The sequence below is a fragment of the Falco biarmicus genome, chromosome 7 (assembly GCF_023638135.1).
Source record: "Falco biarmicus isolate bFalBia1 chromosome 7, bFalBia1.pri, whole genome shotgun sequence".
Taxonomy (NCBI): Eukaryota; Metazoa; Chordata; class Aves; order Falconiformes; family Falconidae; genus Falco; species Falco biarmicus.
The window spans coordinates 53249172-53266872 of record NC_079294.1 but is presented as its reverse complement, the minus strand read 5'-3'; the positions used below and the strand labels follow the sequence as shown (position 1 = coordinate 53266872).

Here is a 17701-nt window from a genome sequence, read left to right as displayed (position 1 = left end):
GTAATTCCCCTGTTCTCACATGCTTTCTAAATATATCTGCTAATGGTTCTTCCATCTCATTTGCTCTTTCTTTTAGAAACGCAGGCTGCATCCCATCTGGTCCTGAAGTTTTTTGGCAGCCTTTGCACAGTCTAATTTCTTCAACTCTTCCTTGGTGTGAGTCTGGGTTCCTTCAGCATTTATTCTTCCTCCTTGGTAAATTAATCTTGGTTTCTGACATCTGCCTCACCTTCTTTGTAAGCACTGAGGAAAATAAATTATGGGGTTTAGGGATGTAGGGATGTCTCTGTCTGTCTTTCAGTAAAATACTTAGTTCGTTCTTCAGAAGTCTGCAGTCATCTCTATTCACTTTTCATTTATATGCTGGAAATGTCACATTATTTACCCATGCTTCTGTAAGTAAAGTGATTTTTTTCATGTTATGGATATTTAAGTCCCTTTCCTGTTCTTAATTCTATCATGTGTAGCTTCTGACCATAAAGCCATAAGGAATGAAAGAACTAATGACCCTTAAACCCTGAGAGTTGGTAATAACTTTGTATTTAGGCACAACTATGGCTAAATGTATATTTCAAGATTAATAAGAAATGTTTCTTTAACCACATCAGCACAAGAAAATGTGGGGCACTTCCAAGACCAGATACAGATATAGAAATGTTAAAATGCTAAAAAAATGAGTCATTCATTTTACAAAATTATACCTTCATAAAAAGGAACAGATCTACTTGATCATCTGTAATTCATAAAATGTTTGAGATGTGCAGCAAGAGTACGTTGTTTACTTTCTTGAGTGATATTTCATGAAAGTGCAGGCAGACATGTTAAGTGGCGAAAACTGGTTAGGGAAAGCAAATCCCTAATTCTCAAAGCAGAGTGAACACTAAATGTAAGATACCTTAAAATTATTATTACTTTTGGTATTATGGCAAGTATCACCCCATACTTGCATTTTTTGCATATGAATGATAATAAAGAAGAAGAAAAAGATTTTACCACAAAAATAAACCTATTCACACCTATACACACAGTAAAAAAGTTTGTGACAGTAGGAAATGTGAAATGTCTGAGGGACTCAGAAGGACAAAACAAAACTTGTAGTAGGAAAAGATTAGTGGGGCTTTTGGTTGTTTGTTTGGTTTTGTTATTTATTTAAAACAAGTGAGATTAATAATTTGATGTTGAATATTCAAAAATGAAGTTGCTTCAATTCCACCAGTTTCAATTCCAGTTTCATTAACAGCTGTAGAGGTTTCAGAAAATAGTAAATAGTAAGACAATTCATTGCACTCTATCAGAAATTGTGTGGAGATGATGAAGACATAAATAATGTGGGTTTTTTTAGTTTTCAAAAAAAATGAAATATCAATACTTTGAGCCCTGATAGTTGATGTAGTCTCAAGAATTTTGGAAGATTTGAAGGGTTTCCAAAGTCAAAAGAAGCCAGATATGAGCTTTGAGAGTGAAGGAGTCTGTATGTTTTAGAACTGTAAATACATATATTGAACAAAATATGTGCAAACCCAACTTCTTGTAATAACTTTTCACATTCCTACTACTTTTGGCATCTCTGCCTTGTAGAGTACCAATATGAAAGTCATTACACACAGTGTAATGTAGAAACAGATTGGTAATAGAAGCAAAAGCTATTTTGATATCTGTGATTAATTTCCTGCTGCATTCCTACAACTACTAGATTCAGACTTCCACTGAACTCAATTGATCCCTGTTTATTTACAGTTTATGAAGCTTAATCATTGCAGAAGATTTTAAGCTGATGGCTTAAAATTACTTACCAGACTTACCTGTATTCCAGACTGAGAAAACTTATGTTTATGGTTCAAAATTTTAGTTGCTCATATATTGCAATATTTAGTTGCTCAGGGTTGCAAAATCTTTGGGTAGAAAACTTGCACAAATGTATAATAATGCAAACAGAAATATACTGCACTCAGCTGGAGGTGATGCTTTCTATTTCTACACCATAAAATAATATGATTTTAGAGATGAAACTATTATGGTTTGTCTGTAGATATGTAGTTAAACACTGTTCAGAACAGAATTTTGTCATATTTCATATTTTATTAGGATTTTAATTAAAAGGATCTGTTCAATCTCTTTATCGTTGTCATAATAATGTTTCATATTAGGAAAGGAAAATACTGATATCTATAATATAGGTGTATCTATTAAACAGTAGAAGTGTAAAAGCATTTTAATGCTTTTTAAAATATGGGATCTGATGTAGTGTTAGATAGAACAGGCACTGATTGGTTTTTCTGCCATACAGTAGATTTTATATAGCCACGAGCAGCAGTAGTAACAATTTATCCATATCTATGTCATAAGATGCTTAGTTCTAAATTGCATGTATCTACTTTGCACTGAGGAAAGAGTACATTCTAACATCCAATGAAACAGTGAACAACAATTTTTACTTTAGCGTCTCTAAATGTGTTCTTCAAACGTTTTGTGGTTACATACAAATTTTCTGCTAAATACGTGACTTTTATTCACCAGAAGTAAACAATCTTTTCTCTTCAGGGTGGGGGGTGGATTGGGTGGGTGGGGATAAACCACCTACTACCCCCTCCAAAAAAAAAAAAAAAGTTCTTATCTTCTGAGCTGGCCAGACTTTAAGCTTGATGTAGTCGTGTTCTTCAGGGTGAGTGCTGTATGTGATCAGAGCGAGCCACCTCCAAGAAGAGGGGGGGAAGGAGAAGGATATCTGTTCTGTTCAGAGACAGTAAGCAATGAAAACTGTCGTCTTGGAGTATTCCAGAGCTTTCAATGCCTTGAGTGCGTGTGGCAGCAGAAGACAAACCGACTGTTGCTTCTGAGATGCCACAGTAGTGGCTTATGCTACAGAGCCCATAAAGATACTAAATCCTCTAAGCTCCTGTAATTTCTGTCACCAGTATGGCAGGGGAATGGGCATGGGCAGCGTAGTCAGGTCACAAGCAGTCTCGTAGCTTTTTTTTTAATCTGTGATTTTATAGGTGTTCTCACTCTGCTGATTTCCATAGCATAACATTGATTTCCATAACATTACAGTATTGAAAGCTGATTAAGAGAAAAAGCAATCAAGTCATTTGATTTATTTTGATCTCTTTTCAGCCGCTATGTTTGATCATGAGCCTGGCTTATTTATTAATACTGTTATCATGTTTGGTCTCCTTGAAGAGCAACGTAATTAAAAAGTTGATTTGTTGACATATTTGTATTTCCATTTGCTTTGAACTTGGATTAGGAGATCTCGTTTCTTTTAGCTTTGCTGAATTTTCATTAAAAATGCCCATCAGAATAATTCAGTGGCTTGACTCTGTCTGAGACCTGCAGTTTAGGGTACAGCACAGGCATGTTTTTGAGTGTACTTCTAAACACAGAGATAAGTGAATGTATCGTGAAGTTACACATATCTCTCTCTCTGTTGTTTTGCTGTGTGATTTAAAAAAAAAAAAAAAAGCTTTATTGGAATATCCACTATCTACTACTGAAATCTTAAAAAGCTATAAAGCTATACTTTATCTGGGTTTTTTGCACTGATTATAATATGTATAGTTATGTCAGCGTTTTATGTGTGGGGGTATTTGCTTTTTAAGAGAAAATGAGTGACAGCTACCAGGAATCAGTAGGAAAATATTCATGCTTTCTGATGTAGTATTGGTAAAGTTGGAAATATGGGATAGCATATATTAAGCTACTATACGTACCACCTATATGAACCACAGTAGAGAATCAGTATTTGCATTTGATTGAAAAAACAACAACTAATAGAACTCTATTTGTAATAGGAAAACATATACTGGTTTTCTCTGTTACTTTTTCAGACAGTAAAGAAAACAGCAGAAACCTGACTACTTTTTGCTAGAATGGTCCTTGCCTTAAAAGCAGATACAATAATAAAAAGGGCGTATATAGAATGGCTCATGACATTGTACACTTTAGTATTAAAGTGGCAAAAGAATTAGAGATACATACTCTAGGCAGTCTGCTTGCCCTCCCCTTTTTTTTCTTCCACTTGATAAATTTTCACTTGTATATGGACAGAAGAATGGAGGAGCAGAAACTTATGCACCGAGCTCAAGAACTGTATATGTGCATTCGCACAGACAGACGCACAAACATGTCTGCAGTGTGGTATCCTATAGGGATTGTATGGGAGGGGAAGGGGGGAGTGAACTTTTGTTAATAGGGCCCAGCGAGCAGCGATGGGGTGGTGTTGCCACCAGCAGTTCTGCCTCGTGTAATCAACGTTCCAGCCAGTCCCTTCCATGAGGGTTTGCAGAGCAAAACATGTTGGTCAGAGCTTTCCTTGGGAGCGTGAGAAAACCCCCTATGTTGGACAGACCACTGCAGGGGTCTGGAGAGTCGACGTCGTCCTGGTGTCACAGTGGAGAAACGAGAAAGCATTCCGCGCACGCTGCTGGGTCATGTGGGGAAGGAAGCCTGGGAGGGACAGCTGGCAATCTGGTGTTGCTCCAGGGATCTTGGTATAGACTGTATTGCTGCTGGACAGGTCTCTTTTAATGGTCGTCAGCTCTTCATTGAACTGGTGTTGAGAATAGCTAAATAGAAATACGGTATTACGTCATTTCCCATGTCCTCCCAGTACAGGATTTTCTTCCATTTTAAACAGTTTATGCTGTAACAACATAAAAACTAAATTTTGTGTCTAATCTAGGGAAGACAAACGATAACTTGATGTATGTGTGTTATCCAGGTATGTAAAGGAAAAACTGATGACTGTATGGTTTTCATCCTCTAGATAACTGGAGTAAAGCTGCATCTGTACGGTATCGCCAGAGCTGGCTACTTGGGCAGCATGGAGAGTATTTGTTAAACTTTGTATTTTGACTTAGAATGGTGAGGAAACAGTAACTTCAGAAATGTATTTTAGATTAAATGAATTGCATTTGAAATGTTTTTTATTTAAAGTAGAATAAACAGTTGCATAACTAATATAAAGTATTTGGGGAGGTGATGGAGTTGGGGATGGATACCTCATTCCTCGTACAATCAAAACTCACATGATTTCAGTTTTGTTTGTGCAACAGATGGAAGGAAATGCACCATTACTCAAAGAAAATCTATGCTTGTTGAGGAAAAATACTTTGATCTCAGTGAAATTTGTTTGCCAGGTGAGTAACAGTTTAGATCCTGAGCTAGACATGCTTGTGATTGAGTGTTGGGGTTTCCTTAACTCCAGATGCTATAAAATCCCACACAACCTTATGGATTGATTCAGTTCTACCTCAGATATACATGAGTGAGATTTTGAAGTCGAAGAGCTTGAAGTTCATGTATTGATGGATCTCCATCAAATTATTCTTGTGAGTCTTCCATAGAGATGCAGGTGCAATTTTTCTTCAAACGACCAAAATTATAATGAGGTTAAATGAGAATCAAATTTGGAAGAACCGCTGTCCACATTGAAGCATTGCCTTACAAACTGCCCAACGCTGAAAATGCTTATGTACTGTGAACACGATGCAGCAGTCATGGCTTGCTGACCGTGCTTACCTGACAGAAGCCTTCTTAATGATGAAAGTAAAACTGTCCTGGTGTGATAGCTTTCAGAGATACTACACAATTATTCATTAATAAGAGTAATCGCACAGGAGTGGTTAATTGCTATTCATATTTCCAGAAAGATGCAAAATATCTGTGTATCTGACCTTTACAACCTGTCTTCTCTCTAATTACGCTACTGCCAGGAGGGGCTGCTTGCAGAGCCTTTTGATGCCTGTCCTTGTCAGCAGGATAACGTGAGCTTTTATTTCCTCAGGGTATCCTGCTACAGATGTTACGGAAGGTTAATTTATATGGAGTAGCATTTCCCTGACACTTCCATGGAGGTGAATCCTTCCAGCAATGTGACACCTGCAGAAAGCAATATATTGTTTATATGGAGGGGCCTATTATTGCAGTTGCTATGGAAGTATAAATTCAATCTTAGTAGATTTGTTTTGAAGTTACTTGACTACTCAGATGGGTTTTTTTGATATATTAATTTCTGAGTACTGATTTAGCTGGCTGTTTTGTTTTTTTTTTTAAATATGGATTGCTTTGTTATATACAAAACTAATTTAGAAAAATGTCTTCTTTCCTAACCTAACCATGTCCTGCTATTGTCATGGAACAGTTTTGAGAAAAGTATTTTATAAGGTAATTTCTAAAAGTTTTGTGTTTTGCTTCCTCAGAGAATATGTTGGAAAGAAAATTAAAATGGTATGGCTGAGGTAGTTTCAAGTTTTAAACCTGGCTTATCTGATCAAAATTCTGTTTGGATAGTGTTTATGTTTGGAGTGTTTCTGATCACACTGGATATAAACTCTGCTTTTTTCACCTGATTATAGAGCTGGAGCAGTTATTTTTGAAGCATTTCAAATCGGGAACATTTTAGAGAAGCACTGGTGTGTAAATGGAAATGTCAGTGATAAATATTAGACAATAGAAACCACTACAGAAGACTTTTTTTTTGTCAAAAGGACTTCTGTTGACTGCCTGCACATACAGTAAAATTATCTGATTAATTTTGTTGCAGAATTAAGTGCAGACCATAGAAAGATTCAAGTGCTTATTTTCATGTAGCAAACTTTGTATGAGGTTCTGTGGTGTATCATCTGTTATGCCCCCTTGCCCTTTTAATAGATTATTTTGACAAAACTTAAACTTGTTTTCTGCTATGAAAATAATTACCAGCAAACTTTCCTTGTTACAATTGCTGTTGGAAGTTTGTGGTATTACTTGTATGCTGTAGGCCGCTGATATTAAGATCAGTGGAAAAGGCACTTTTCAAATGAGTGAATGTAAAAAGAAGTGTGTCATACTGTCTATTTTGATTTTTAAATATATATAATAGTCTAATACAATATACAGTATATACAGTATAGATGATGTATTTATATAATTTATAATCTTAATACAATTTGTTATTTTATATTTAGGTATGCTTATATATTTATTGGAAAGCCTGGAAGTTCGAACACTTCACAGTGAGGATCAACATGTAGAATCTTTGAGATTTTGAGTTTAGAGATACAGTTTCAGCATGTAAATGTTGGGGTGGTGAAAGGGTGCGTTTGTCACTCATGGAATAGGTTGACACGACTAAACACCTTCTAGGTCCAAGGTTTCTAGCACATGAAATCTATTTATTTCATGAACCTTTGGTGCAAAGGTCTTGAAAGCAAATGATAAGACTTGCAGTATGAATTTGCATCAAGCAGTGGTAATGCCTTTGCCTAGTATTAGTTCATCCTCAGCAAATGGATGCCAAAGCAGTGCAGAGTGTATAAGGCTATCTTTTGGAAAGGATCCTGTTGCAGTGCTGAAAAATCCTTTTACTTTTTGCTTTGTCCAGATTTCTTCGGCTGTTGCTGAGGTCAGCACCTTAGGAAAGAATAAAAAACTAGAAGCAAATATGCCTGAAACCTGTCACTGCTCACTGGGGTGGGGGAGAAGGCAGGGGCCAAGGCAGGAATGGCTTATTGTTAGGGTGTGAAAGGGGTTTGGAACAGAGTGAAAAGGGTTTTTTTAGATATCAAAATTAATTACTACAGATCTAGATCTGGAAGCGTTTGCTAAGAATAATAGGGAGAGGATATAACCAGCAGAGCAACTAATAAAATTATCTGTTTGGACTAAGCTTTTCATTTTCTAATAGGACTGGAAGTTATCCGGTGCTTCATTCTCATTACAGCTTGAGTATTCCATGAGCTGTAAGATTCTGTATAGTAGCTTTTGTTTATGCTTCAGGGGAAAAATGCTTTGGTTACCAAGCTTCCTAGAATTCCTCTTCATCCCTTTTAACACACTTCTGAAAGGTGTAGATGTTAAAAGTGTTAATTAGAATCAAAATAGCAGAAAATGAATAGATGCTGAAGTATCTAGTTGTGATGAATTTCTACTTCGTTAATGTTTCTGAGCTGAGAGCTCAAGGGCTTTATTACTAAACCAGTCCCCCTGTTACAGTTCCCTATAAAATATTAAAATAAACTACATTGATACTGCTCTAATGTAGCATTACAGAAATAACAAACACATCTGGCTGCATGTAGAATATGACAATGCTAAACTCACTGTTGTGTTGCAGTCCTTTTAATCTGATTATACTTGAGGAAATAATCTGTATGGCCATCAGAATTTCCGCTTTGCAAATTGCCTTTGCTGACAGGGCATTTCCTGGAGGAACTGAATGGAATACTCTTATTATCAGATATTAGAGGAGATTTGTTTTGATATAAATAGATCTTTCCCTTTATGTGTACTGCTGTATACAGAGGCAAGATTATGTTTTGGATTCCAGGCTTCTTGAAAAGCCTGGGAAGCAACTACTGAATCCCTAACTTTATTATTATTGTTGTTATTTACTACATAGTGATACAGGAATAAACTAAACTGCTATTTCTGGTCTTTAATTAGGTGTTGTTCTTTGATACAAATCCTACTGGAAATTCACAGTGCCCCTTTCTGTTTTCCACTGTCAACAGCTTTCAGATAATTATTTTGAAGATTACTCTTGGTAGAAGCTGATTGCTACTCTAACAATAAATAGAACAGAGTAGGAGAGAGGCATAACTTTTTCTTGTAAATTAAAACCAGTAACTTTTATTATAATGTAAAATAGCATAATTTTTGAAGTTCTAGTTAGGTTTTTGCACAGAACATTTTTATGAAGAAATACAGAAATAAAAATATTAGCCAAGCAATTATTAATTAATTAATTAATTAAATTACAAGATCTATTTGAATGAAAACAAGTTAATAGGACTATCATCATGTACACCAAGTTTAATTTTAGAAGCTTTAATCTGAAATATTTAGCTTTCAAATTAGTAATAGTTGCATGTATTTTAATACTTATACCAAGGTTTCCGCTTTCTCTGAAAAAGTTAAATAGCCTCATTAGACCTAGTAAAAAGGAATTTTATCTGGAGGAAATGTAATTTAATAATGAGTAGAATTCAATGGGTTTATATATTTTAGGATAAAACAGAATATAATTTAAGTTTCTTAACATAAAAGCATTAAACTCTTTAACCTGATGCTGTGCCACACAGCAGGGAATATTTCTCCCTGTTTAATATAGAACGTTGCTTTAGACATAAAGAAAATTTTGTTCAAACCTTTATTTTAATTTAGGCAAAGGACATTGACTTCTGAATTAAACAAATCTGAAATGCCAACTCTTTTTCAGTCTTCTTGGCAAATGTTAAGATACAATTTTCAAAGTGATATCGTTGAATCATAGAAGAATCTATTATGAGGCAAATAATGAGAAGCTAAATTTTGTTGGTTCTTGTGCACTTGCAAACCATTCATTAGCAGTGTTGGTTTGATTTACATTTCTGTGTAGAAGGTTTTTTAAATGGGCTTTTTATAAAATTATGTGTGAGTTATCTATTTAATTCTATAATCTGTAATTAAGTGAAGTTTTATCTTCTCATATTTTTGTGTTGTACACTTTATAGCTGAATAAATTGGAAGGGCTGAAGTGATCAATAAAATCATGTACTGTGACCTCTTAAAATAACAGCCCAAACAAACTTGATCATGACTGCAAAACTTCCTTTGGAGTTTTGGCACGTAGTCCAAAATATTTTTTTAAAAATGTAATGGTGTTATCTTTGTGATGAACACTCCATCGTGCTCATAGATACAGTATTCCAATGGTTAATAAATCTTACTCAAAATCAATACCTTAGTCTAAATTTGTCTAGTTTTGGCTTCCCACTATTACTAGCTGCTTATGCTTCTTTTTACTTAGTCGAAGAGCTACACTTTGTTTTCTGTTCATGGTAGGACCTTGTGTGTGCCAGGGATTTGAGACAGGACTGTCTAGGCATTCTACTAGAGTGAACTGGGTAGATAAGATCAATACGCTTTTAAAACCCATTTTTCTTGGCATATAAACTAGAATAGTTACCTTTTTATAATGGAACTAGAGAAGAGAGGATAGAAATATTTAAAGGGTTTCCATAAGAATCTTCTGAGAATCCAGGTAACTTTGTGGGGAATCCTTGCTTGTTTGCTTTCCTCTGTAAATCTCGGAGAGGCAGCACACTGCTGTTTCTGTCTGTAAGGTTGCTAACGTGGCTGCTTCTGCCCCCTGCAAGCTGCCTGCTCTGCCTGCCCTGCCTGCTCCTCGGGCTCTGCTCTGTGCAGAGACCCTCTGGCTCACACCTTGCAGCCCCAGCAATCTTCCCTGCCCTGAGAAAGCTCGTCTAGGACAGGCTCCTAACTTGTGCTTGTTAATTAACACAGGTGCTTGTTAATGCATGTAGCACCATGCTGAACAGAAGTAAGAGACACTGTCCATTAAGTCTTTTAGGCTATGGATTCTGTGATTTAATACGAGATTTTTTTTTTCCTATCTTAGATTTCTTGATTACAGAAGCAGGCAAAATGCGAGTGCATTTATTCTGATTTTTTTTTTCCCCTGGATGAATGATTTGAGATTACAGAAAACAATCGGTTCAGATATTGTCATACAAAAATATAAAATAGATCATTAAGAAAAAAAAAGTAATATTTTAAATTATTGTAATAATAACAACAACAAAATATAATTACTACTACTTGATTCAATGAGAAGTAATCCTATATTCTTAGGATATTTGTATGTTGATACATTTTTGAGTTTATGCAAAGCTTTCGAAGGGACCATTGGAAGAGTATATATGCAGACTATTATATATAACATATAATATATATGCTCAGTATAACAGATCTTAAAACTTTATCATACGTATTATTAGGGTTGTGATTATTCGGGAAATAGGCAAGAAGAAATGTTAGTCTGAAATACGGTAAGGTATGAATGTACAGTGCTTTGGCTGCTCATGTTAAGTTTCCTGTGAGCACACCATTAGCCATAAAAAATATTATTTAGCTCTTAGTGAAATGAGATGAGCTGCTTGTCTGCATTGTGGGGAAAGACAATGCCCATGTGTTTATCGTGGAGAAGCGGACTTCACAGAAAAGTCAGAAATCTTCATATTAAATTCAGCATCGAGCTGATCCAACAGGTAGCTTGTGTCTGTACCACAGATAGTCTTGCATTAACTTAGTACTGGCACAGTTGCTGATCTCACCATTTTGTAATGCTTGGTGCTCAGAAATTTTCAGTTTTGTTTCTGGTTGTGTCCTTCTGCATCTCTGTCAGGGAAACTATAAATTCTCTAGAATAAGTGATAATAAATGTTACTATGTGTAGACCATGTAAGCCAAAGCTTTGTGAACAAAATACCATGCTGCAAGTTTTTCATCTACTTATACAGTAGCTTACAGAGACAAGTACATTTGCCTCTGGCTATTCTTGCTGCTTCACAAATCATAAATGTGTGTATTAAAATGTATACACTTTAAACCACATTAAATATAGACATATGTATGTAATGTGGTTGGAAAAAGTCTGTAATACCTCTTGTCAAACTACAGTGTTTCAAAAAGCTTGCTTCCTACAAAGTATTTCAGTAATGTAAAAAACCAAATGTTCATTCAAGAATTACTTTATGACCTTGCAGAGAACTACAGGACAGGAATTAACAGGAAAAATCACACAGATGCAGTGTTACAAGTACAGAGGATCGGTGGGTTTGCAGGAGCAGGCTTAACATGTCAATTCCTGAAACTTCTCAAAGTACGCTACGCAGTGTTGAGTAATATGATATGTTTCATCAGCACAGAAGGTAACATTTTCTAGGTGTTAGTGTCTCGACTATGAAATCACTGAAAAACCGTGAGGGGAAGTAGTGATTGAAATGCCAGCAATGACAAGAAAATCCTGTTCTATATATATGTCCGAAATGAAAGTGTGAGTAATGAAAAGAAAGCTTGGTTTTACAAATATGGTTTCATCTGATACAATATTTACATCGCTTTTGGAGGACTCTAATTACTTTGCAGATAGAGACTTTTTCCTCCTTTGTAGCAGTAAGTCATTCTTCAAACTGTAGTTAATGTGTGCTGTTCCTTTTTACTGAGCTCCTGATTTATTCATATGCTGTACTTATTTCACTTTACACTTTGCTGATTTTCTTCCATATAGCAGGCATAAAGGTATGTGCAGCCCCTTGGTATCAGGGACTGAAAAAGCAGGGATGCTACATATTTGAAATAATTGCTTATGGCTGAAGTTTTCAATGAGTCAGTTTTCATACAGTGGCACTTGATGTGAGGTTGTGCCTTCTTTTGACATTCAGTTCATAGTGAAAGTGCAAACTACTCCTGGGAAGACAGCTCATTTTGGAATGGCTTATTCATCCTTGAAACTTCTTCTTCAAACATTTTAAGGGTCTTCGTAAAGGAGCAATGCTGTATGTGTGCTCTAGTCAGCAAAATGAACAGGTGTTGGCCCATAAGAAGTGATACAGTAAGATACAACACATCATCAAAAGAAAGTTTTGAAGCTAACCAAGCTCAAGCTTACAAGTTTGGACCTGCAGAAATCTGAAGGAGCTCTTGATTTATGTATTTGGTACATAAATTCTTGATTCATACTGTATGCAAATAGTTACTATGGTCAGATGCATGATGGTATGTACTAAGTTAGACAGGCTCGAAGTTCTTCCTTCACAGCGATGGAAAAGGCATTCCGCTGAAGAAGCTTGCTTGAGGCCAAGCAGGGGTCATTAGCAGAGCCAGAGTTAGGAGACAGACCTGCTACCCAGTGAAATCTGTTTGTTCCTCTGGTGTCATTTCCTTCCAGTGTTGCTTTGTACATATGTGTTGCTACATCAAAAATGTTTGTGCTAAGTATCCTGCGTGTGATTCATTGCTGGTGAGCTAAATGATACAGAAGGACTTAGGAGCTGAATTATGATAAGTGCTGTTTGATGGAGAAGTTCAATGTTTGTCATTCAGTAATACGCATAAAATGCTAGATGTTACTAGGAAAGAAATGCACAAGCCATAATATCTTGTTATGTATCTTATAGTTTAAACCCATTTATTCAATGCTGAATGGAGTTCCAATTACCTTATTGGGAAAGAGTAAGAGAAAGGTGATGGGAATAGTGATAAGTACGACAACTCTGTCTTGAATAAAACAGATCCAATTTTACAAAAGGCATTACGGGCCCAGAAAAGGTCAATAGGGCATAATTATTCATAATTTTACTTAGCAAAAGGTGTCACCAAATGAAATGGCAAGGTTTAGAACAAAGGAAGTATTTTTTGGAGGCAGCTTATACTGAGATCATGGAACCTGTGGTAAGGAAGCTAGTTTAACCATTTTTTATCTTAAACTTCATGCCTACAGTTTTGACGCATCGCTTCAGGCATGGGTTATCGGGAAAACATTACCTGCATGGGAGTTAGCACTTCCAAAGTACATACTAACTCGTTCCTTCCCCACCTGAAAGATCTAGAGGTGCTCCTCTCTGTAGGCATCAATTAATTTTGGACGATGTCAAATCCTGGTATGAGACCACTGGGTAGATACTCATCCAGCGTGCAGAGGTAACTGTGCTGGGTCTCAGTGTGTGTAGTATTGGTACTGACAAAAGCCTCCAGCCTGGACGCACACAGACAGTTGTCACTGGAGGTGCCATTTGCGTGTTTATTTAGCACAATCTTTACAGAGAGCTGTGGGGATTTGGCTTCTGTTGGTGGAATTGTCCTCTGATCGATTTCACTGATAGGGCTCTGATGATCATCACTGGGTAATTTGTGGTACTAGAGGAGGATAGGATTCAGAATTATCAAAAAAGTGAATATTAATAACATAGAGAAGAAACCAGAGTTATTTGCTAATGGTCAAGAGTTCAGGAAGAGTTTTCTGTATGTATTCACCTTCTACCTCCATTCTTCTGTAGTTTGGACCTCTTTGATTTCTCACTTCAAAGGAAACACTGTAGTATTGTCTTTGTGCAAATATGGAACAAAAGGAAGGGCCGGTTCATAAGCTGGGATATAGATATTCATTAGGCACACACTTTTTGGCCTTGAATGGTTGTAATACATGATTACGTGCTGTATGAGTATATGACCAATACATGGCATTCACAATCTTACAGGTTTTTTAAGAATTTTGCTCCTTCCGTCTTAATTATGTATTATCACGTCAGAGGTGTAGTCCATTCTTCCAATGACTTATTTGATCTTAAAACGAAAGCTTTGACCAACTTCATATTTGGTAAATTTTGGAGCATTTCCTAGTTACAGAAACTTAAAAATGTCTGTTAGTTTTTCTCTAGATTATAATATGACACATATAAATAAATATTTATGTGATGGTCACATTCAGACATTGTGATGGCCATAACTTTGCAAGTGTTAATTTTGCAGTCAGGAGTCCCAAGGTATGTGTTTTACTAGCAGATTTACCTGTGTGGTTTTGTGGGGTTTTTTTGTTTTGTTTTGTTTTTTTAAAGCATATGGACGATACTGAATTATCATTGTAATGGAATTTGAAGTTCTCTGGTTATTAGATTTTTCTCCTTTTGTATAAGAAACTGTGTCTTAAACTTACTGCTTTAGGGTAGTACTAGCACACTATAGCTTCTCAGAGATGTTTTTTTTTTTTTTGGCTTCGATGTAAAACTTCAATGAATTTTACTTTTTGGTAGAAAATTGTATGTTGACAGAAAATCTGAAATGTTAATGTCTTCTGTTGCGAGTCACAAACTGTGATGTGTGCTGGAGCTGGTTGTTCTTTTATTTCTCCTCCTTTTTCCTCCTGACACTGCAAGAACAAGTTGTGAAAGACAGTGAAAATAAGGGCAAAAAGGTGGTTTGAGCCACCTATCTTGAGGATTAAAGATTTCAGTTTTGCAGGTAATACAATTTTAACTGTGCCTTTGGGAAATGAGATGAAAGGAAGTCTAAAGATCATGGTAAAAACAAAAGAGAATAAGTTACTTGAGGCCAGTTGTGGAGAAAAAAGCAATATTAAGAGGCAAAAGTGAAAGTGATGAAAAAGAATGGAGAGAGATAATATATCAGGTTCTGTAAATCCCTTTTATTTTTTAGTAGCATCCATAAAATTGAAATGATCTACTTCGGGACATTCTGAAAGCAGGTATATCGTATCTACTTTTAAGAAATGTACAGGAAAAAACATTCACAAATAATCTCACTGAGAATACTAATAATCTCCTAAAAAGTGCTTAGTCTCAGATTGCTATAGCCATACCGTCTGCTATTCTTAAAAAAATTGCCTTAAAATTGCTATATTTTGAACACAATAAAATACCAGAATGTGTTCATCTGTAATCATACGTGGTTTTGTAAGGTATCACTACTTCTTATAGCCAGAAGTGTTGCATTATGAGAAATAATAAGGAATCTCAAAGTTTTCATAGGAGACGGAGACATCCGAGAGCTGCCATTGTGAATCTATTCACAGTGCAACACGACACTTGTCTTGAAAAGGTTCATTATCCTTCACCTTTTTCAATCGTCCCATGTTACAATCAAAATCAGACAAAAAATGCTTTAAAGCAGAGTTATAGGTAAGAGAAGCTTATGATACAATAAAATAATTTTTCAGACATGCTCTAGTCAAAGCATTATTCATTTTTACAGAAATCTTGGTTCTCCACAGATGTTGAAGTGTAGATTTAGCACTAGCAGCCCCTCTTGCCCTGGAATCCTCAGACTTTCCACATTCCCAGATCTTCTGAATTGCTGGGTATCAACCTATTTTCCAGGATTTTTCTAAAGAAACAGTATTTACAAAGTCTCTTTCTTTGTCTGCTGTTCCTCCCTAGTAATGCTTGAGCGAACAGAACAATTGCAACCAAATCTGCTGTAAGAATATAGGTTTTAAAGAGAGAAAATCATTGACCTATAGATAAAATTGGTAGTTCAGTAGAAGTTCTAGCCTGAATGAGTGTTTCCCACTAAGGGAAAAGCTGAAGCATGACTTGGAATACCTTTTTGTTTGGCTAACTGATCTGCCAGGCACAGCTGCGCTGGTCAGACAGCACATGCCATTTGGAGCTAGGCACGGACCTGTGGTGTTTCTTGTACGGTGCAGGTAGCAGGACAATGGGAGGATGGAAGGAAAAGGCATGTGAGACTCTTTAAGAGGAGAGGTGGTAAGAAAACATTGAAGAACACAATGTGAACAAGAAATGTGGTTGAAACCAAACTTCATAGGGAGCCAGGCTTCATTTGTTACAGTACTCATAGAATAACTGATTTATTTTTAGGACTGTTTTTCTATATTCTTCAGAAGTTAAGGTTTCTTCAAAATGTAATTTCAAGTATAGCTGTAGTTATCATCAGAAAAGAGGTTTTGACCATGACTGAACATTTTAATATTAAATGTTTTTGAAGAGACATTGTACTCTTTAACCACCAGTCACAAGACCACTGATGAGAATAGAGAAGGTACCATAAATGTCCTATGTTAGCATTTTTAGACTATATAAGTTTAATTTTAATAGTGACCTTTTGGCAACATACAATTGCAAGCCATTTTTAGTCTCTTCTACCCAAGACCCAAGCATGGATATTCTGTCCATAGGTGGGCAGCTCTTCTGTCATTGCAGCAGATCTAAGACACCATAGTGCCTTTTAATCAAGTTCAGGTATGATGCAAGAGCAGTCTTCCACAAAGACCTTATCTAGTCTTCCTGCTTTTTGAGAACTGAAGTAGTTGCTCAAATAAGAATGAAGTTGGCATAAACTACTTTTGTCATGGAGGTATTGCTGCTGCAGTATTTTGCTGGAGTATAATTACAGGGGGAATAGGAAGGGAGAAGAAAGAAAATTGGAACAGTTGATTATTCTGAAATGCATTTTTTTTACACAGACACACAGACACCCCCCCACACACACACACACCCACACCCACACCCACCCCCCGATATCTCCCTTTTATTGAGTTGTCAGTAAAATTATTTTAGTGGGTCCGGGACAATAAGGATCTAATAAGGGTAACAAAACCAATTTATATAGAGATGTAAAAATGGATTATCTCGCATACTGTTTTACTTAGAAAGCATGGTGGGGAGGGACCTACATTATAGGTGACTTTTAATTTAACGCTTCGTATCTTGGAAGCATCCAGACAACAGTGTAGATGCAGGTTTCGTACAACTTCAGACTGTCAGGCAATATAGTGATGATAATTAAATGTGCGTTTGATAGATTTAAACTAAAATATGTCCTCATCATATCTCTGTGAGGGTTTTTAGTATTAAAGTACCAAGTTTCTGTTGTTGAAAAGGCATGAATGGCCAGTATTGGAATAATCAAGATACCATGAAGATAGTTGTTGATTTGTATTTTTGTTCTATAAAATGCAAATGCAGTACATTTTCATAGTTGCACATCAGAACTTTTCTAGGGGGGTTTCTCTGTTTTGACAGACTGCCTAACTTTTTCAGTATTGCTGCTGGAAATCCTTCCTTCCTGAAAGAGGTTGCACGGTGAGAGCCTTGGATGGTGTTCTAAAGCATAGTATAATTGTCCGTGTGTGTTCTCTTGCAATGTGATTTAACAAACATTTTGACACTGATTTAATCTGAGTATTAGTGTCCAACAAGTGAGTTTTGGAGAATATAGATGTCTTTCAGATTAGTTTTTCATGTTTTATTGCTCAGACTATGGTGACTGAAAAATACAAGGCAGAATTATGACATTGATAGAAGAAACGTTCTTCTGGTAGCGTATGCAGTCTGTAAAATAATTATATTTACATATTTTCACATATACACATACATTTTTAGACTTTTGTCCTCTTAAG

General features: G+C 36.0%; 1 protein-coding gene across 5 annotated transcripts in view; it reads left to right on the top strand.

Moving 5' to 3' along the window:
- ENTREP2 (endosomal transmembrane epsin interactor 2) overlaps nucleotides 1–17701 on the top strand; it is a 145832-nt gene that overhangs the window by 66431 nt on the left and 61700 nt on the right. For 3 of the 5 annotated variants that reach the window (XM_056346851.1, XM_056346846.1, XM_056346847.1), the window contains exon 3: nucleotides 5055–5138. The exons of the other annotated variants lie outside the window; for them this stretch is intronic. In XM_056346851.1, coding sequence (XP_056202826.1) covers nucleotides 5055–5138 — 84 coding nt within the window. The remainder of the gene's footprint in view (nucleotides 1–5054; nucleotides 5139–17701) is intronic. 5 annotated transcript variants of the gene reach the window in all.